Source organism: Quercus robur, chromosome 1 (assembly GCF_932294415.1).
Source record: "Quercus robur chromosome 1, dhQueRobu3.1, whole genome shotgun sequence".
Taxonomy (NCBI): Eukaryota; Viridiplantae; Streptophyta; class Magnoliopsida; order Fagales; family Fagaceae; genus Quercus; species Quercus robur.
Genome location: NC_065534.1, coordinates 26,096,380 through 26,118,005, shown reverse-complemented (window position 1 = coordinate 26,118,005; position 21,626 = coordinate 26,096,380). Strand labels below are relative to the sequence as shown.

General features: G+C 32.9%; 2 protein-coding genes, 1 long non-coding RNA gene and 1 pseudogene across 7 annotated transcripts; all 4 read right to left on the bottom strand.

Annotated features, from left to right (window-relative positions):
* Positions 1 to 2,633: 2,633 nt before the first annotated feature.
* On the bottom strand, positions 2,634 to 9,109 carry LOC126727445 (uncharacterized). The gene is made up of 3 exons (XR_007656248.1): positions 8,951 to 9,109; positions 6,837 to 6,951; positions 2,634 to 2,946 (listed from the first exon to the last, which is right to left on the bottom strand). It is a non-coding gene; the product is annotated as an uncharacterized LOC126727445 (long non-coding RNA).
* Positions 9,110 to 10,071: 962 nt separating this feature from the next.
* LOC126727425 (protein LURP-one-related 7-like) lies at positions 10,072 to 18,696 on the bottom strand. 3 transcript variants are annotated; one of them, XM_050433107.1, is made up of 3 exons: positions 18,264 to 18,688; positions 17,669 to 17,878; positions 10,072 to 10,126 (listed from the first exon to the last, which is right to left on the bottom strand). In XM_050433107.1, the coding sequence occupies exons 1-3, from the start codon at positions 18,453 to 18,455 to the stop codon at positions 10,094 to 10,096; spliced, it is 435 nt and encodes a 144-aa protein (XP_050289064.1). In that variant the 5' UTR covers positions 18,456 to 18,688; the 3' UTR covers positions 10,072 to 10,093. The 3 variants fall into 3 exon arrangements, with proteins under 3 accessions (XP_050289064.1, XP_050289071.1, XP_050289055.1); XM_050433114.1 differs by lacking the exon at positions 10,072 to 10,126 and adding an exon at positions 10,555 to 11,023 and having other exon boundaries at positions 17,780 to 17,878; positions 18,264 to 18,696; XM_050433098.1 differs by lacking the exon at positions 10,072 to 10,126 and adding an exon at positions 16,606 to 16,926 and having other exon boundaries at positions 18,264 to 18,684.
* LOC126727408 (pentatricopeptide repeat-containing protein At1g25360-like) lies at positions 10,555 to 14,411 on the bottom strand. 3 transcript variants are annotated; one of them, XR_007656243.1, is made up of 4 exons: positions 14,132 to 14,411; positions 12,213 to 14,035; positions 11,496 to 11,683; positions 10,555 to 11,125 (listed from the first exon to the last, which is right to left on the bottom strand). XR_007656243.1 is itself a non-coding variant. In XM_050433083.1 (1 exon), the coding sequence occupies exon 1, from the start codon at positions 13,847 to 13,849 to the stop codon at positions 12,215 to 12,217; it is 1,635 nt and encodes a 544-aa protein (XP_050289040.1). In that variant the 5' UTR covers positions 13,850 to 14,011; the 3' UTR covers positions 12,127 to 12,214. The 3 variants fall into 3 exon arrangements, 1 of the variants encoding a protein (XP_050289040.1); XR_007656244.1 differs by having other exon boundaries at positions 11,496 to 11,630; XM_050433083.1 differs by lacking the exons at positions 10,555 to 11,125; positions 11,496 to 11,683; positions 14,132 to 14,411 and having other exon boundaries at positions 12,127 to 14,011.
* Positions 18,697 to 18,924: 228 nt separating the features above from the next.
* On the bottom strand, positions 18,925 to 20,707 carry LOC126713907 (pentatricopeptide repeat-containing protein At1g25360-like; annotated as a pseudogene).
* Positions 20,708 to 21,626: the final 919 nt, after the last annotated feature.

Genomic DNA, 21,626 nt, shown 5'->3' with positions numbered 1-21,626 from the left:
ATTTATTTTACATAACTTCTCTTACAAGAGTCCTTACATCACATTCTTTATTTTACAATACACCATATTAAAATAATTTTTTTTTTACACCTAACACAAGTCATGCGTGTTTGAGTGACATAAAAAGAATAAAAAAGGATTATGTGTGTTTGAGATGAGAGATTGAGTAAGAGAGAATGCATAGGCTATATAGTATCATCTAAAAATACCTGATACTATAAGAATGTATAAAATTTGCTATAGGAATGCGAGACCGGTTATGTAAGGCTCCTTTTTTCGGTATTTATTTTTATTTATTATTATTTTTTTAATGAAAATCCTTACGTAATTTTGTATTTCATCTAGTTTTAAAGGACTAGATGAGCATAGAAGTAATACAATGCTTGAATGGATTATCTAAAAGATCTCAGATTTAGTAAGAGATCTCAGATTTAGTAGTAAGAATAAGAGTACTAATTTTGAGAAAATCTTAGCGTAAAAGAGAAAAATGATGAAGTGTTTGGCTCAGCTATTGTGGCTGCGATTTACTTCTTACCAATTATTATGTTACTGTTTGAACCTAATAGAATTTGTATTGCTTTTTTTATTTCATTGGATTCGTTGGTCAAAATATTTTGGTACCGTTTGTCTTTGTAATTATGATATTGAAATTTGCTATCGTGATCTATATGTTTGATTGATTTTCTTCTTAAAAAGTATCTACCAGTGGGTTATAGAATGAGTTAATGGAGTTTCATGATTTCATCCATTAGTATTTTAAGGAAGTTATTTACAAAATATTGTGTATATAAGTGCAAGAGCTCTTAACTCTCCCTTACGATTCATCTAATAATGAATAGGCCATTCTGATTTTATCGTGTCTGTAAGCTTTTGGAATTTTGTGTACATAAACTTATTTTATCAGTAGAATAAGTACATTGATGCCTCTATGCCATGATTGAGATTTCCTTGATCTATTGATACATGGGTGAAGAGGGATGTTTGATTGTAAAAGGGGAAGTTTTTGTTTTATTTTTGATATGATTTTTAGTGTAGTTTTTGATTTGGGTTCAGTTCAGAAACTGAGGCCCCACTTGGTTGATGCCAAAAAAAATAAAATACATGGATAAAACATATAAATTAATATATGTAAATATAAATAAATTTCAGAGGCCAAAAATGCTACTCTGAGATAATAGGGGACTTTGTCTTTATGGCTTTTCAGAACTATACTATAATCTTTGACATGTAACTTTCTGAATTCTGAACTAAATTTTTTGAGGTGTGTATGGTTGTGTTGCAGTGGGTATTTTTTGCTTAGGGATCTCCAGTACAGCAAAGGACTTACCAATGCTTTGGTCATTCAGTTGACTCCTTGTTGCTAGTCTGTACTTGCTATCATGCTAGCAAAAACAGGGGTTTCAACCAGTTTTACATATTATTAGATTTGAACCAATGACTCTCGCCATATGAAAGCAAACCGCTGAGTCAAGTAAGTCAAGCTGAGTCAAATTAGAGAAAATAGACCCCTATAAGAGAGCCGTGCAACCAGAGTTCCATCTTACTTGTTCTGCTGTTTTTGAAGAGTGATTGAAATTGTAGAACTTTGAAATCTACAAGTGTAATTTTTTTATACAAAGTTGATTATCTCTTAGATTTTAGTTAATATTCCACTCTATCTGCATAATAGCTACTTTAAAATTTTATTTTAATGGAAGACAATTGCTGAAAATGTATTTTGTTGTTGTAACTTTATGGTTGCTGGTGGGTGAATTTTCAATAATAAAACAATGAATGTGATTGCTATTAAGTTGACAGAAATTGTATGTAATTCATTTTGATAGGCCAAAAACGAATTGATTCCTTGTGATTAATTAATTGATTAATTAGCCAAGTCTATTAATTAATCAAATTAATATGCAAACATGTAGTAGCACAAACAAATCACCAATAAACTAATTATGCAGTAGAAAATAAATTTGACATAGTGATTTGTTTACGAATGGGGAAAACCTAACGGCGAAAACTCCACCGGATGATTTTCAGGTCACCACTCCCGAAATTCCACTATTATCAAAACAAGCGGTTACAAGTAAATGAATTTCAGTACTTTATTCCAACTTACAGTTGAACTCTTACCCCAATACCCAATTGGACTTGTTCTGTAGTGACAATTTCCCCTTTTGATGCACGGCTCCCAAGTACGTGACTAACCAATGCGCGGATCCCAGTACGTGATTTCAATTACCAGCTAGAGAAGGCTGTTGGCTGCAAAGTTTTTCAGTTCATCCCAACGATGAAGATCAAGAAGATGCTTAGTCACAAACCCTATGATGCACAAACACAACAACTTCTTCACAAGAATGATGAACTAGGGTAAAACTTTGTCTCTAGTTACAAATTGCTTGAATAAATTTTGCTTAACACTTGTGCAACTTGTGTACAGTTTGACAACCCTTAAAATAATCATTTTATATGTCTAGGGTTAGAAGAAAAGAAAGCTCAAACATATAATCACGAATTAGAGTCAAAACAGAACTGAAATTCTGTTTTTCATAAATCTCGACAGATACCTGTCTGTCGAGCAGCTATCAAGCCACGGGGCTGGAACAGCTTCTTAAGCTCGATGGATAGCTAGCTATCAAGTTTTAATGAACAACACTTCTTTAGCTTGAATTTTGGACAAACTTGCATGTCTTCAACACTTGATCTTGAAATACAGTTTCTTGAAGTATTAAACACATCCTAGATCTATCCAAATATAAGTAAAGTGCGTTTTGTCAAAAGATTAGCCAATTACATAAAATAGTGACATATGTTCCTAACAAGTGAATCACATATGTCCTAACACATTTAGTAGATCATGTTTGGTTGGAGAACACCTCTTATTCTTTGAGTTTCACACTGTAGAATACATTTAAAGATTGTGTGTGCAGCAGCCAATGTGGCATGACCACAAAGTTGAAGCTGCAAAGGGGTATCAAAGATTGCAGTGTTAATTACTCTTTAATCAACATTTTGCTGCTATAAGATTCACATGCAAATAAATCATTGTAAGATATTGAATTCCAAAAAAATAAAACAATTTTAAATACATGAAGTTATGATTAAGCCTTAAATAAAATCTAACTGATAAGGAACACAAATGTCATGCCAATTGAAACCAAATGAACCCCAAAGAACTATTCGGTAATTTGACAAAAACACATCTATATATTACTAAAAGCTGAAGCGTAGTGTTTAATGTTGCTGCTCTCACGTTGCGCCAAATCAGCTACCACGTCATTTTTTTTTTTTTTTAAATATAGTTTGTCCTACAATTTTAAAATGGTTTTTACAATTTTCAACCCTATAAATGCAGCCCACTACTTATTTATTTACTTCTACTATCACCCTATAATAAATCCAGCCCACTACTTATTTATTTACTTCCATTATCACCCTATTATAACTAATCCAGTCCACCTCTTATTTATTTAGTTTCACTATCAAGCCTAACCCAAAACTTTTACAATTTAGTTTTAGGGTTTTGTGTGAGCCTTATAATTGTTTTTAACATTTATTTTTTTAATATTTACACTTCTTCAACCTCTCTCCTTTACCATTTCATCTCCCCACTACTTCTTCAATCTTTTTCTCTCCCTTACCTTTTCATCTCCCCACTGCTACATTAATATCATTCTTCTTCTTTCCCTTCATTTACCTTTATTTTTGTCTCTTCTTATTCACACCATCTTACTATAAATTTGTCACTATCTCTTCTATTCTATGCATAGTTTTCCCTCACAAAAAAAAAGGTTCCCTCTCTCTCTAAATTTTTTGGTGGATTTTTTTATTTTTCTTGCATCTCACTTTAGGTTGATAATTTTTTATATTCTTTAAAACTCTATTTTGGGTTAATACGATTTAGTTTTGTTTTTTAAATTGTGATTTAGTTTTGTTTTTTAAATTGTTGTTGTTGTTGTTTTTTTTTTTTTTTTTTTTTTTTTTAAATGTTTTCCTATTGTGTTCTAAAGAATTAAATATAGCATATAAAAATATAATATTATTCTATTACATGCATGATTTGGATAATTTGGTATTTATTTTGTTACATAGCATGATTTTTTATAGTGCTTAATTTAGATGTTAAACTATGAGACTTTACTTATTTTTGTTTATTTTCTAATCCTTTGTGGTTAACAAAGTACTCTTAATAGTTGTATTAGAATTACTCTATAATGCCATTTATTTGAAGAAAAACAAAGGTTAGCCAAACGAAAATAATCGGATAGGTGACAAATTTTAACTTTTGCAATTTTTTTATTATTATTATTTTATAACAATGCATGTATAGAAATTTAATTCTTAGATTTTGCTAATAATTTTTTATTTGATAATATGTTTTGGGCGGCCGAAATTATAATTTCTACAAAGAAAATAACCTTAATAAATTATCAAAAACAATATTTTATCCTAATATTGGTTCAATTAATCATTGTTAAGTTTTATTAATCTTTTTTAGTTTACGTTTTTTTGGTGTTTTGGATTGTTCTTATATTACATTTATGATTGTTTCTATAATAAATAAAAATATAATTACGAAATACATCACTCATTATTAGATTAGTTTAAATTGTAATATTTTTTTAATAAAACCATCATAAAAGTAATTATCACGTGCAATGCGCGGGTTCGTGGCTAGTAAACATTAAAGCTGAATATTGTAGTAGCTCTATTACTAAAGTTTTACAGTTTTTCTAACTCCTACAATATGTCAAATGGGCAAATAATGCTGTCCAAGTATAAAAGCTGAAGTATAGTGTTTAATGTTGCTGCTCTCACGTTGCGCCACATTAGCTATCACGTCATTTTTTTTTTTTTTAAATATAGTTTGTCCTACAATTTTAAAATGGTTTTTACAATTTTCAGCTCTATAAATACAGCCCACTACTTATTTATTTACTTCCACTATCACCTTATAATAAATCCAGCTCACTACTTATTTATTTACTTCCACTATTACCCTATTATAACTAATCCAGCTCACCTCTTATTTATTTAGTTTCACTATCAAGCCTAATCCAAAACTTTTTCAGTTCAGTTTTAGGGTTTTGTGTGAGCCTTATAATTGTTTTTAAAATTTATTTTTTTAATATTTACACTTCTCCAACCTTTCTCTCCCCCTTACCATTTCATCTCTCCACTACTTCTTCAATCTTTCTCCCTCCCTTACCTTTTTATCTCCCCACTACCCTCTACATTAATATCATTCTTCTTCTTTCCTTTCATTTTCTTTTATTTTTGTCTCTTTTTATTCATACCCTCTTACTATAAATTTGTTACTATCTCTTCTATTCTATGCATAGTTCTCTCTCACAAAAAAAAAGGTTCCCTCTCTCTCTCTCTCTCTCTCTAAATTTTTTGGTGGATTTTTATTTTTATTTTTTTTTTCTTGCATCTCTACTTTAGGTTGATAATTTTTTATATTCTTTAAAACTCTATTTTGTGTTAATGCAATTTAGTTTTGTATTTTAAATTGTGATTTAGTTTTGTTTTTTAATTTGTTGTTGTTGTTGTTGTTGTTGTTTTTTTATTTTTTTATTTTCTTTGATTGTTAAATGTTATCCAATTGCGTTCTAAAGAATTAAATATAGCATATAAAAATATAATATTATTCTATTACATAGCATGATTTGGATAATTTGGTATTTATTCTATTACATAGCATGATTTTTTATAGTGCTTAATTTAGATGTTAAACTATGAGACTTTACTTATTTTTGTTTATTTTCTAATCCTTTGTGGTTGACAAAATACTCTTAATAGTTGTATTAGAAGTACTCTATAATGCCATTTATTTAAAGAAAAGCAAAGGTTAGCCAAACGAAAATAATCGGATAGGTGACAAATTTTAACTTTTGTAATTTTATTTTTATTATTATTATTTTATAATAATGCATGTATAGAAATTTAATTCTTAGATTTTGCTAATAATTGTTTATTTGATAATATGTTTTGGGCGGCTGAAATTATAATTTCTACAAAGAAAATAACCTTAATAGATTATCAAAAACAAAATTTTATCTTAATATTGGTTCAATTAATCATTATTAAGTTTTATTATTTTTTTTTTAGTTTACGTTTTTTTGGTGTTTTGGATTGTTCTTATATTACATTTATGATTGTTTCTATAATAAATAAAAATATAATTACAAAATACATCACTCATTATTAGATTAGTTTAAATTGTAAATTTTTTTTTTAATAAAATCACCATAAAAGTAATTATCACGTGTAATGCGCGGGTTCGTGGCTAGTAAACATTAAAGTTGAATATTGCAGTAGCTCTATTACTAAAGTTTTGCAGTTTTTCTAACTCCTACAATATGTCAAATGGGCAAATAATGCTGTCCAAATATAAAAAAAATTCAAGTTTTTATTAAGAATTATATTACTTGGTAAGCCAAATTTTTATCTACCATGATAACCATTTGGATTAGCGTACATTCTCATAAAATCCCAAGATTTTTTAGATACAAATATATTATTGCCTTTTTATATAAAAAAAATTCAAGTTTTTATTAAGAATTATATTACTTGGCAAGCCATATTTTTATCTACCATATGATATGTATTTCTTAAATTCTATAAAAGATAATTGGAGTTGATTTTAAATTGAGTGATATTGTATTTTATAGATAGCATTCCTACAAGTAGGACAAATGAGGGGCTGTACAACATGCCCTTGACGAATTTTGAATTTTAATGTATTCTTATATTAAGTTGATTGTTTTCTAATTCATAAAACCACGGGACCCTCAAAACCTCTCTAAGGAGCATAAATGATTCAAGGCAAGATTTCTACTTATAATCACCTGCCTGACATGATGAACATCAGCTTTCTGCTGATTGGTTTCCTTTAGGTCTTTCAATAGACTGAAACTTCGCTTCCAAACATCCTTCATGCATAACCATCAATTTATAGGCCACCTGCATAGTTAGAGAAAGTGCACAAACCCCAACAGTCAATTGTAATATTACCCTCATATTCAAATGAATAAGCAGATACCTAGTTTAGACATGCTTGCATAGAAAATTGATGACATGCATTGCACAGAAAATTGATGACATGCTTGCATTCCAGAACCAATGGGCCAATGCCCCTAGTATAGACATGTTTGATGCAAAACAAAATGTCCTAGCCTAAAATTCACTTTGGAAGTTAATAAAAGTTAACTAAGGATTATCTCAAAACCCGCAACTCTAATATTAGGTGATAAAATGGTCCAACAACCCTTAACAATTGGAAGATTACTGCAAACCCTAAGATTTTCACGAAACAAAAATGCCCATCATAAAAAATATCCATCCACAAAGAAGAATTCGAGTGAGTGACATTAAAATTACAGAAATCCTAACCAATAGAGAGAAGATTAACAACCATCAACTATGGTGATCTCCTAATATCAGGGCTACCAAAAAAAAAAAAGGAAAAGATTGAATGTTGCACCAACCTGACTAAGGTCTTAAAAAACATAGTTCCTTTACCACTTTATAGACACTATAATAAGACCGACATCTGAAGTCAAATTGCATAACATGGAAATTTTTTTTAGAAAAAAGCAGATTAAAATATGTAATTCAAAGCCAAATCAACACCAAACAGATCAACGAAGAAAATTTAATTCAAATTATAAGATAAATAGAGGGAAAATCAAGCTCTCCTAACCTCTTAGTTTGATGCAGCAACTCTTCTTGCAAAATACCCATGTTGTACCTGGCAAAGAACTCAGTATTCAACAAAATGACAGGATAAGAAGTTTTTTAAAATCATAGCAAAGAAAGATGAAAGAGAGACTACAAAAGAAGTGGAAGCAAACATTGTAATATGGTTTGAGTTGCAAAAATATGAAAGGTTGTTTTAGTTTTTAACAATCTGTTGGCTATTTCCCATATGATGATGGCTAAGGATTTGGATTCCATTAGCCAAGGATATATAAAATAAACATTTAAAGCAAGATTAACATCAAATAGTAACACTTTTTGGCACAAACTTGAACTGGAAAGTTTGTTTTCGACTTATACATAAAGATTTTAAACAATCCAAGATGAAATTTTACTTTTAACTACAATAAATCAAAGGATAAGTCCCTAATGTTACCAAAAGAAAAAACCAAACCAAAGTATCCAAAGAAAGAGAATCTACCAATCTATTTTTTAAAAAGGGTAAAAGAAGAACCCTAGACAATTAAGTAGGGGAAATTTTTTTTAATATAGATATATTGAAGAAGACAAATTGTAATTCGAGTAGTATAAGCATTTTAGACTTAATTAGTGATGATTGGATTCAATTTTTTCCGCCCTCATACCATGATAAATGTAAATGATTTAGTTATTTATGAACAATGAATATGAACAAAAATTTCAAGGATGAAGTCTAGAAGATATCAGCATGGTGGAAGAAATGAATTATGAAACAAATGTGAGGCAATTGGTAGTATTACATAGCATGTACATATTTTTTGTTGTTGGATATGCAATTGGCTGCGAGGCTCTTCAATACCACCCCAACAGCCCCACTACCAAATACACATCTATATCTTGGTATCCATGGGCCCTAACTTTGATAATTATCCATGTAAATTTTGATTTGATTTGATTTGATTTTTTTTTTTTTTTCTGTTTATCTCGTCTTTATTTGGATTCAATTACAACTTTATTTTGGATTAAATTGACATGTATAATTATTATGTCCCAATTAATTTATTCCCATTTTTTCCAGTGGCCAAATAGATGGTCACAGAATGTTAACATGCAAATCAAATTCGAATAAGAGGTCGGTCTGATTTATAGATGGCCTCTCATGATTCTAGGGTTCTGCCATTCTTGTCCATGCCGTAAGAATTAATATTCACAACAAAGCATCTAAAGAAAGAGAATGAACATCTGAATTTCAATTCAAATTTGAGCACAGAGAATTGATGTGTACCTTTCGTCGGAGGAGCGCCGATCTCTATCTCCGTATCTTAATACCTCTGGGACGTTTGATCATATTTAACTTTGACGGGTGCCGATTGCGGTGGTCTAAATTTGGCAGGGGATGGCGATGGCCGGCTGTACGAATCTCCCCTGTGTTGCAAACTCTTTATAGGACCTAGATTAAGGAAAAAGGTCCAATTTACTTTTTTATTCCCACTTGACTTGTAAAGCCAAAAACTGTAGATAAATAAACATGAACAAATTTAACCCAAATAATCAAAACAGAACCACTTATAACTCAAATACCATAGTGAGAACCAAATATAACCTAAAGACCCAAACAAATATCAAAGCCTGATCAAAATGTCAAACAAAAAGGCAAAGAGAAAAACTTAATTTGAACACCAAAATCAAAACCAATCCAAACAAAATATCAAACCCTAATCATAATTAATAAACAAACTTAAATCGAAGATAAAAACTCATTGGTATATGATGGCGGTGGGATGTTGAAGAAGTGAGAGAGCGGCAATGGGCTATGGTTTAGGGGTTTAGAGAATTGAGAGAGGCAGAGAAAACGGCTTCAACGCTGAGGAAGAGGCAAAGAAGAAGAAAAGGTTTATCGAGAGTGGGTAGTTTTGGGTTTTATGTGTAAATCAGGTTTTCAAACGTTGTAATGATCGCGATTTTGGTTGGATTTAACCATAAACTTGACAGAATCGATGCTAAGTTCGCCGTTTTGCCTGTTTCTTTGCTTCGTTCCCTGTGTGCTCGTCACCTCCCTCGCTTTCATCGCCTCTCTATTTCTGTTTCCGTCTACCCTTTAATTTTAACCTTTTTTTTTTGTTATTTATAAGAGGGGCTTTTAAACGGTGTTAACTTGGCAAAACAATATAATGTATCGCTTTTTAAAGTGAAACGTGTCTGAATTTTAGATAGGCGCTTTTCCTATTTGTTAGTGCCTCCTTAATTGTAGGAATTCACTTTCTATTATATATATCTATATAGATATAGATATAGATATTGATAAAATAAAATCTTCCTCTTCTTTATTCTATTATATTCTTCAATTGAGAAATATTACAACCAATGCCACAACCAAAACATGATCTTTAGATCTAGGAAATATAGTTAGTCAAAATTTATTCCTTTTCTAAAGCTGCCGCAGCTTGTACATGAGGCTAGTCTGCATCAAAACATATGAGTGAGACCTTATACTAAAAACTACATTGAATAACTTTGTAATTATCAAATTGAGAAAAAAAATATAACCAATCTTCAACATATACATTGCAACAGCTAGTGGCTCTTGACAAATCTATGAGACAATTTTAAGGAACAACAAGATGAGGAAGCATGAGATAATCAATGATAAATATGAAAAAAAAAAAACCATGCATGAGAAATTAGAAGAATCTATTAAGAGATGAACAAGACCAACAATCAGTGCATTTTGTAACATATACAAATAACTTCCCTTTTAAAAGTAATGTAGTTCAACTGTTCAAGTTGAGAGCTCGGCAAGATACATAAGGCCACGAGAGAGCATGGTTTAAAAGCTCTGAACATTAAGCTGAACAACAAAGAAGAAGTCATGTAGGCTAACTAAACAGTTTGTTGAGCAAAGAGGAAGAGCAATGCTATTAAATTTATACCAAGTGCATATTGCTTTTGTCCCATCATCATATGTATGCTGTTGTTACAAATCTTCAATAATTTCTAGTCTGTACATAAATAATACACACCAAACATATCCTTTTTTGATAGGTACACACCTAATATATCCTTAAACCTCATTGGCAGGGCATGACCTCTAGCAATAACACATTATGGGGCCACAAGGTGATGATCAAAGGTTAAAACAATTTAATCTTTGTTGCATATTTAAATAAATTCCACAGAACACGCAGCAAAATCTGATTCATTGAGGCTTCAGTTTTCATTGCTAGCAACAGCTATCAATTATTTGTACCTGAGCCACAATATCATTGCCTCTGCAGATAGTGCAGGACTTCTGGAAAGAACAACCTTTCACCTTTAACGTAAAGGCTGAGTCTTCCCCATTCTCACCAACAAGAAATACCTCTAACTTTGTTCTGGTGAGCTTGTTCACTGTCCTCTACACTCTGAATAAACACTACTTTTGATCATCTTCACCGGCCTTGAAGCCTTGCCACGACCCATTCTTCAACAATACCCATTATACCAGTCAAAACCCTTATCAAAAATTAGAACTTCAATCACATACACGGCACCTTAATTATACAAGTTATTTGAGAATTGTCTTATTCAAACATTTGCAAAGTGCATTCTAAACAACAAAAATTTTCAATCAATAACCAAATTCAAGATTAACATGCAAGTTGCAACACATAGGAGTTTCATCTTCAAATTTAATAATTTAGAGTATGCATTATGTTTTAGAATGGCTACCTGTGTAACTTACCCAAAAAAAAAAAAAAAAAACATGTTGATTTAGACATTGTTTTGAACAATTGATGGGCATTGCAAATTAAATGCAGAACAGAAGGAGAGATAGAGATAGAGAGACCCACATGGTAACAGTAGATGGAAATTAGGGGATTTCCGTTGGAATCAAGGAATGGCCTCTTATTATTATGTGAGGATTGATGGTTGACTTTGAAAATAACATCACCAGAGGTGTCCGCGAACCTGAGATCCTGTAAGGTCTGGATGTTTTTTCAACACAAAGAGAACCACCGGGATAGGCAAATGAGCCAAACTGGTCATGGATGAATTGTACGGAAAATTGGAACCCGATATTACTTTGTTAGTTAGAAGCTACTGTCTTAGCTAGGCAATCAAAAATAAGTTCATGACTCATGAATATGTAGTATGGGAGAATAAATAAAAGATAGGAGAATAGAATCAGACACGTCAGCCGACTTTTTGTTTTGAAAAATGAAAACCCCACTGGGTAGGAACCTTTCAGTGAGGTATATTAGTAAAAGTAAAATTCATGAACTGAAATGCTTGGCAACTTCCATGGGCTTGTCCTCTGTTTGGGAGCTGAGAAAATTGTTCTAGTTTTTGTAGTACCAGTAATAAGAAAAACAATTTTTTTTTCCTATTTATTTTATTTTCAAAAGAGGGACAGGTAGCTTCTCCTATAAATAAGTAGAGGGGCCTTTTGGGGGGATAATTTTAATTATGATATTTAAGACGATTTCTATAGTTTACATACATGAGAAAGATTCATTCAATTATATTGTTCACATGAACTATCATTCATGGCAAAGATCCTCCCATACCTCTACCAATGATCTCCACAAGAGCATGATCCATTATTGAAATGATGAAATCTGCTAGAATCTCTCGCGACAATCTCCCTTCCTTCAATCTTTGAAACCAAAGCAGTAAATAAATGGCAGTCTGCACATACTCTAAGATTCTTAACTATCATGATACGTGTTCCCAGGGGCATGATAATCAGGCCAAGAGTAATGGCCAATTTCTCACTATGACTAAGAACCATCTCTTCCTTTGTATGATCATCCACATTTTGCATAACCATGCTTGTGTTAGGCACATATCCACTATTCTTCATCTTCTTAACAAGATTTTTCAAGTAATTGTATATCTCTTTGTTAAGGGGATGAGACCCATCTCCTGATTCAAAGCTATGGACTTTTCTATCTATCTCAATCCATGTACATGCCTTTGTTTTTCTTATTTCCCTTTTTGACATCAATTTTCTCACATTTGCTACACCTTCCAAGTCCCCAATAATTCCATAGAAGTTGGACAACAACATATAGGCTCCTGCTTCTTCAGGTTCCAATTCAATTAATCTCTGTCCAACAGTCTTTGCTAGCTCTACATTCATGTGAGAACAACATGAACTAAAAAGTGCTGTTAGAAGCTTTGCCTCTGGCTTTATTGGCATCCTCTCCACAAAATTATAAGCCTCCGTAAGATGCCCAGCTCGTGCAAGTAAATCCACCATGCATGTGTAATGCTCCATCATGGGTGTGATGGAATATTTATGTGCCATGGTGTTGAAATTCATCCACCCTTTTTGAACTAATCCAGCATGACTACATGCATATAAGGTTCCCAAGAATGTGATCTTGTTTGGCACAATGCCTTCCCTTTCCATATTGTCAAATGCCTCAAGAGCTTCCAATCCCAAGCCATGTTTTCCATAACCCACGATCAAAGACGTCCATGAAACTACATTCTTGATTGGCATGTTCATGAAAAATTGGCAGGCATCTTCCATGCATCCACATTTAGCATACATGTCAATGATGGCATTTCCAACAGGTAAATATAGCTCAAACCCATATTTAATCACTAGCCCATAAACTTGTTTACCGTTAACCAAAGCAGCAAGATCAGCACAAACTGAAAGAACACCGGACATGGTCATAACATCAACTTCAGCTCCCTCCACTCTCATTTTCTTGAACAAAAACAACGCGTTCCTTCCTTCTGAGTTTTGAGCAAGCCCTGAAATCAGTGAATTCCAAGATCCCACGTCGCGTTCAGACATATTATCAAACAAAGTCATTGCGTCCAATGTCAAGTGACACCGGCATAACCCAAAAATCATGCTATTGTTTACAACAACATCTCTTTGGGGCATTTCATCATAGACACGGCGTGCCTCTTTGATATCAATGCATTTACAGTACATATCGAGAAGGGAAGTCATCAAAATCATATCTCTATCAAACCCATGTTTGAATACTATGCAATGAACTTGCTTGCCCTCTTCTATCGTACCAAGCCTCCCACAGCCCCTTGCAATTGCTGACAGAAGAAACTCCGTGATTTTAAACCCAGCTCTTTGAAATTGATGGAATGTAAATAGGGCCTGACGAATCTGCCCTTGTGTTATAAAAGAAGTGATCCTTTTAGAATATGATAAATTTTTCCAGAGCATGTCTCCCACTACTTGGCGTTTCTCAGTGTTCGCAGAAGTAACGTTGGTGGTTCTGAAATTTGTATTAAGCTGAGCAAAGGATACATTAATTTATGGTTGAAGCCATGGGTCCAAAATATCATGGGTTTATATTTATTGTCTTCCAACTTCCAAGGAGCCTTAAGTTCTGTAAAAATATAATTTCACCTAGAAAAAGTGAGGCTTTAGAAATCATTATAGTACATCAACAGGTGGTGAAATAACGTTGACCAGAGTAGCAAATTAGATAAATATTAATTTTACCTTGGTAATGGAATCCTTCCTCCCAACTCCCAAGCCTCCCTTCAAGTGTTGTGCCACACCACCATCTATATCCTAAAAATACCATAATTTACAATTGCATATAGACTCCAATCAATGATTTAGCAATAAGAAAGATAGTGCTTTTAAGGCTATTTCTTTTTAATTTGTTTTAGGTGATTCAATTGATTGACAAAAAAACTTGCAAAAATTGAAGCTTGATAAAGGAAACAATGCATAAAAGAAAGGGCACAGACAAGAACTCAGGTTTGAACTTCAAAGTTGGGAACCCCTTAAATATATCTGCACTCGTTTTTTGTTTTTTGTTTTTAATTATTTTTTTCCTGAATATGGCTTTCGCCTGTTCCTTTACGGAAGGGGATAATAAATAAATAAATAAAAAAAAAATAAAAAAAAAAAAGTGAAACTTTTGCCGTTCATATCTTGCCATGTTTTGGAATTAGGGTTTATTATGGCAAATTCAAATGTAATTTGTGAGTTTAATTTAAGCAAAAAATAGTAAAATGAAATTTGTAGGGGCTGTTTTCGGGACTCAGGCCCAACAGGCAAGCGATTCTGGCCCAAAAGTCCCTCAACAATGAATTTATAGAGAGCATGTTACAGAACTAGGTCTTGACAGAATGAACATAGTTATGAACAAGCCATGCAACCATTTGGACGTGGGGATATTCCTCTAAGCTTCCTGGGATAACAGTCCGTGGGGCTGTATCTTATGCTTTGTTTCTCCAATTCCTTTTTTCTTCCTCTCTCTCCTTCTTGCGATCCCCTGGCCATGGGGATTTTCTTCTCTTATATAGCATCCTTCCTACGATAATGACCCTACACTTGTTAATCATCTAGGCCTCTACTTGAGTGCCTGTCCCGTAGGACATCCTCCTTCTTTTCTGTGAGTTGCACTGGTCAAGATAATTCTGTTCTCCTGTCCTTTCCACATTAATGCGGCTGGAAAAGTAGCTTCTTTGCATTTAATGCGGCAGTTGTGGTTGCCCCTCCCCCCCCCCCCCCGAACGTCATGCACTCTTCCTTGATATTGGATGACCTTTCACCATGTAAAGGGTGTGAGTCGGACTCCCATTTGGTGCGTCCGAGGAGGTACTCCTCCTTGGACGCCCCTAAGCAAGCCCGGCCCAACATGATTGGGCTGGGGGGTCCTCTGCCCGTGTCTTCGCTTCTTATTGTGGTTGGGCTTAGTACAAGTACTATGGCCCAACGTTGACTGGCGAACTTTACCTCCACAAAATTTATGATCACTAATTTTTCTAAAAAATCATTGGGGTCCAAAGAGAGAGTCCATAACCTTAAAGAATTAAAATAATTTTTGAGCAAAGTTACTAATTACTATACTAAAATACTAACCATTTTCAAATTTAAAGGATTACATTGTGTTAATTTGAGTCTCAATTTCTCAAAAAAAAAAAAAATGAGTCTCTAACCTTAAAGAATAAAAATGGTTTTTGAGCAAAGTTACCGTACTAAAATAACAATTTTCAAATTTAAAGGATTAAAATGTGTTAATTCAACTAATCACATTTTTTCATACATATTGATCGGTGAAGGAAGATAATAAAAATAAAATAATAAATGTAATGTGTTAACTTAGTAATATGTAATTTTTACTAATTTAATAAAAAAATATTATTATTATGAAATAAATAACTTATAATATACTTTTGAAAAAATGATTTCCTATGCAATATAAGCAACACAATAAAATCACACAAACTACTTTTTCTGTTCTTTTATTTTTATACTCAACCAAACAAAAAATTAAATTAAATCATGTTTAATCTTTCCACTTTTCTATTTTCTATACTAAATACACATAGTAAAAAGCTATAATTTTTTTTTTTTTTTTTTTTTTTATCTTCCAATTTTTCCATCCACCCATTTTCCCGGCGATTTTTGTAATTTATCCTTTCATACAAATGGACTCTTGGTTATTAGAGCTAGTAACACAATTTTGACATTAAGTGATTAAAAACAACTAGATAATACATTTTACCAAAATATTTCTTAGACTAAATTATAATTTACACCAGAGAAATTTTGATTATACTCCTAGAATTTTGAGTGGGTCAGGTAGGACAGATAATTTTTATCATTTCTACTCTGTTTGTATTCTATGTCATTCCTTGCAACATTTTTTTTCATACTATTTTTGCCTCACTTAGCCTACTGTGGAAAAGCATTTAGAAAAAAAAGTATTCTTCCAGGAAGAAATCTCACATCATCAAAAAACAAAAATACATTGTCCTACAGTTGTGTCAAGAAGTGGGTTTTTTTTTTATAAGTAAGGAGGTGGTAGTAAATTGCAAACAATACTCCCTCGCATGCAGGTAGCTCTGTCTCTGCCTAGAAGAGATATGCATTAAGGCATATGGATAAAAATATATATATATATATATATATATATATATATATATATATATATATATTTTACAATAGATGGATAAATATTAAAGACACAGCCGGAAGGCATAATTTATGAATTTATTATTTTTTTTTTTATTAATCTCTATGCATGGACGTATTTGTGTGGAGTGATAACGTGTAAATGTACATGTTAAATCCTCCTTTTCTTTTCTGTCCAAAAAAAAAAAAAAAATCCTCTTTTTCTTTAATTATCAATTTTTTTTTTCTCTATTCTATTATCTTCAATCTAGAAATATTACAACCAATGCCGCAACCAACGCATGATCATCAGATCCAGGAAATATGGTTAGTCGAAATTTATTCCTTTTAGCATAAAGCTGCCGCAGCTTGTACATGAGGCTAGTCTGCATCAAAACAGAAGAGTGAGACCTTATGTTAAAAACTACAGTGAATAAAATTGTAATTATAAAATTAAGAGGGAAAAAAATATAACCAATCTACAACATTTACATTGCAGCAACTAGTGGCTCTTGACAAATCTATGAGACATAATTTTAAGGAATGACAAGATGAAGAAGCATGAGATAATCCATGATAAATATGGGAAAAAAAAAAAAAATCATCGTGCATGAGAAATTAGATGAATCTATTGGGAGATGAACAAGACCCGATAATCATGTCATTCTGTGACCTATACATATAACTTTCCCAGCAAGAGTAATGTAGTTCAACTGTTCAATTTGAGAGCTCAACAAGATACACACAAGGCCACAAAAAAAAAGCATGGTTTAAAAGCTCAGAACATAAAGCAAAAATCATGTATCCTATCGAAGAGTAGCTAATAAAGCAGTTTGTTGAGCAATGCTATTAAATGTGCACCAAGCACATATTGCTTTGTCCAGTTATCCAATGTATGCTGTTGTTACAAATCTTCAATAATTTCTAGTCTATACACAAATCACACACGCCAAACATGTACTTAAACTTCCGGTAAATAACAAATTATGGGGCCGCAAAGTTACTGATCAGGCTTAAAACAATATATCTTTGTTGCAATTTTCAGTAAATTCCAAAGAATGCAAAGCAAAATCTGATTCATTGAGGCTTCAGTTTTCAATGCTAGCAACATTTATCAATTATTTGTACCTGAGCCACAATGTCATTGCCTCTGTAGATAGTGCAGGACTTCTGGAAAGGACAACCTTTCACTTTTAACTTAGAGGCTGAGTCTTCCCCATTCACACCAACAAGAAATACCTCTAACTCTGTTCTGGTGAGCTTGTTCACCGTCCTCTGCACTCTGAATATACACTGCTTTTGATCGTCTTCACCCGTGAAGCCTTGCCACGACCCATTCTACAACAACACCCATCAAACCAATCAAAACCCATATCCAAAATTAGAAATTCAATCACATATAAGCCTCCTTAATTATAGAGTTATTTGAGAATTTTCTAATTCAAACATTTGCAATGTGCATTCGAAACTACAAAAATTTTCAATCATTAACCAAAATTCATATTGGCAAGTGTTTGACCTTCAAATCTCAATAATTCGGAGTACACATTATCAATGCTTTCATAGTTTTAGCTCATCAACAAAAATGGAAAATAAAAACATGTTGGTTTAGACATTGTTTCAAACAATTGGTGGGCATTGCAAATTAAACGCAGAACAGAAATTTAAAAAAAAAGAAAAGAAAAAAAGAAAAGAAGAGAGAGAGAGAGAGAGAGAGACTCACGCGGTAACGGTAGATGGAGATTAGGGGGTTTCCCGTGGAATCGAGGAATAGCCTCTTATTTTTAGGTGAGGATTGACGGTTGACTCTGAAAATAACATTACCAGAGGCGTCGGCGAACCCCAGATCGCCACCTGTAAGGCCAGGATGTTTTTTCGACACAAAGAGATCCACCGGGATCGGCGAACTGGTCATGGAGGAATTGTACGGAAAATTTGGAACCCAAAATTGTTTCGTTTGTTAGAAGCTAGGCGATCAAAACAATGGTCATGACTCATGACTCACGACCCATGAATATGTAGCAAGAGAGAATAAATAAAAGATGGGAGAATCGAATCAGACGCGTCAGCCGACTTTTTGTACTATTGAAAAATGAAAACCCCACTGGGTAGGAACCTTTTGGTGAGGCATATATGTTATATGTAAAAGTAAAATTCATGAACTCAAAACTTCGAGGGACAAGTTTTTTAGTAGCAGTAATAAGCAAAATAATTTTTTGTCTTTTTACTTTTACTATTTATTTTATTTTCAAAAGCGGGACAGGCAGATTATCCTATAAATAAATAGAGGGGCTTTTTTTGTGGGGGGGGGGGGGGTGGTGTGGGATAATTTTAATTATTTTATTCAAGACGATTTCTTTAGTTTACACATGAGAGAGATTCGTTTAATTCTATTGTTCACGTGAGGCTGTCATTCATGGCAAAGATCCACCCATACCTCTCACCAATGATCACCACAAGAGCATGATCCATTTTTGAAATGATGAAATCGGCTAGAATCCCTTGCGACACTCTCCCTCCCTTCGATCTTTGAAATTAATGCGGTAAATAAATGGCAGTCTGCACAAACTCTAAGATTCTTAACTATCATGATACGTGTTTCCGAGGGTGTGATAATCAGACCAGGAGTAATGGCCAATTTCTCACTATGACTAAGAACCATCTCTTCCTTTGTGTGATCATCCACATTTTGCATAACCAGGCTTGTGTCAGGCACATATCCACAATTCTTCATCTTCTTAACAAGATTTTTCAAGTAATTGCATATCTCTTTGTTAAGGGGATGAGACCCATATCCTGATTCAAAGTTATGGACTTTTCTATCTATCTCAATCCATGTACATGCCTTTGTTTTTCTTATTTCCCTTTTTGACATCAATTTTCTCACATTTGCTACATCTTCCAAGTCCCCAATAATTCCATAGAAGTTGGACAACAACATATAGGCTCCTGCTTCTTCAGGTTCCAATTCAATTAATCTCTATCCAACAGTCTTTGCTAGCTCTACATTCATGTGAGAACAACATGAACTAAAAAGTGCTGTTACAAGCTCTGCCTCCATCTTAATTGGCATCCTCTCCACAAAATTATAAGCCTCCGTAAGATGCCCAGCTCGTGCAAGTAAATCCACCATGCATGTGTAATGCTCCATCATGGGTGTGATGGAATATTTATGTACCATGGTGTTGAAATTCACACACCCTTTTTGAACTAATCCAGCATGACTACATGCATATAAGGTTCCCAAGAATGTAATCTTGTTTGGGATAATGCCCTTCCTTTCCATTTCGTCAAATGCCTCAAGCGCTTCCCATCCCAAGCCATGTTTTTCATAACCCACAATCAAAGAAGTCCATGAAACTACATTCTTGATTGGCATGTTCATGAAAAATTGGCACGCATCTTCCATGCGTCCACATTTAGCATACATGTCAATGAAAGCATTTCCAACAGGTAAATATAGTTCAAACCCGTATTTAATCACTAGCCCATAAACTTGTTTACCATTAACCAAAGCAGCAAGATCAGCACAAACTGAAAGAACATTGGTCATGGTCATAACATCAACTTCAGCTCTCTCCACTCTCATTTTCTTGAACAAAAACAACTCATTCCTTCCTTCTGAGTTTTGAGCAAGCCCTAAAATCAGTGAATTCCAAGATCCCACGTCGCGTTCAGACATATTATCAAACAAAGTCATTGCATCCAATGTCAATTAGTGACACCGGCATAACCCAAAATTCATGCAATTGTTTACAACATCTCTTTGAGGCATTTCATCATAAACACGGCATCCTCTTTGATATCAATACATTTACAGTACATGTCGAGAAGGAAAGTCATCAAAATCATATCTTTGTCAAACCCATGTTTGAATACTATGCAATGAACTTGCTTGCCATCTTCTATGGTACCATGTCTCCCACAGCCCATTACAATTGCTGACAGAAGAATCTCCGTGATTTTAAACCCAGCTCTTTGAAATTGATGGAATGTAAATAAGGCCTGACGAATTTTCCTTGTGTTATAAAAGAATTGATCTTTTTAGAATATGATAAATTTTTCCTGAGCATATCCCGCGTTTCTCAGTTTCTGCATAAGTAACGGTGGCTCTGAAATTTGTATTACGCTGAAAAAAGGAGGGGAGAATGGAATCTTTCAGCAAAGTTTCTCTCAAATTCTCTTTATATTTTTATAATGAGTGTTGTTTGGAAATAATTTATTTAGTTTTTTGCTGAAATTTTTTTGCTAAAATTGTATTAAAGTATATTTGTACGGTTGTACCTTGAAAAATTTTGAAAAAGAAAAAGAAAAAAAGTGAGGTTTTAAAAAGTTGTACATAAAAACTAAAAGCTGATACCAAACACACTCTGAGTGTGAATCTTGAAAATCTAACAGTTGAAATGTATGTTCTTACTATATTTGTTATGCTTACAAAATTTCAAGAAGATCAAAAATCAATTACTATATTATCAAATAAATGTTAAAATTTCAATTTTTTATGATATAAAATTGTATATAAAAAATAAGTTCATTAATTGAATAGTAAATAACATCTGATTTGAATGAAATTTGATATACATGTTAAGAATATGAAATTTAATGGTTAGATTTTTAAAATTCACACAAAAAAGAGATATATGAGAAGTTTGAAGAGTTTCTAGAGAGAAACTTTGTTCAGATTCTTTTGGCTAAATATTGTCTAAATGCGAGTTTATTTGTGATATATGAACCGTTCAAAGTTATTTAGCTGAGTAAAGAGAGGGGTGAATTTTGGCAATGAGAAAAAGCAAGAGAGGAAAGAAAAATGATGTGACCAAAGAGAGGAGAGAGAAAAAGTAATTTCGACAATATCATTGCCAAAAAATATTTGCTGCCCAAATTTTGGCCCGTGCTCGATTGCCTAGTTGACCGACACTGACCAAAATATAAGAAGAGCGGAGTGAGAAAAAAAAGTTGAATTGTGGCAATCTCATTGCTGAAATAGGAGGAGGGAAGAGAGAGAAAAAAATTGAATTATGGCAATTAAAGTGCCAAAATAGGAGGAGAGGAGAGAGGAAAAAGTTGAATTGTGATAATTTCATTG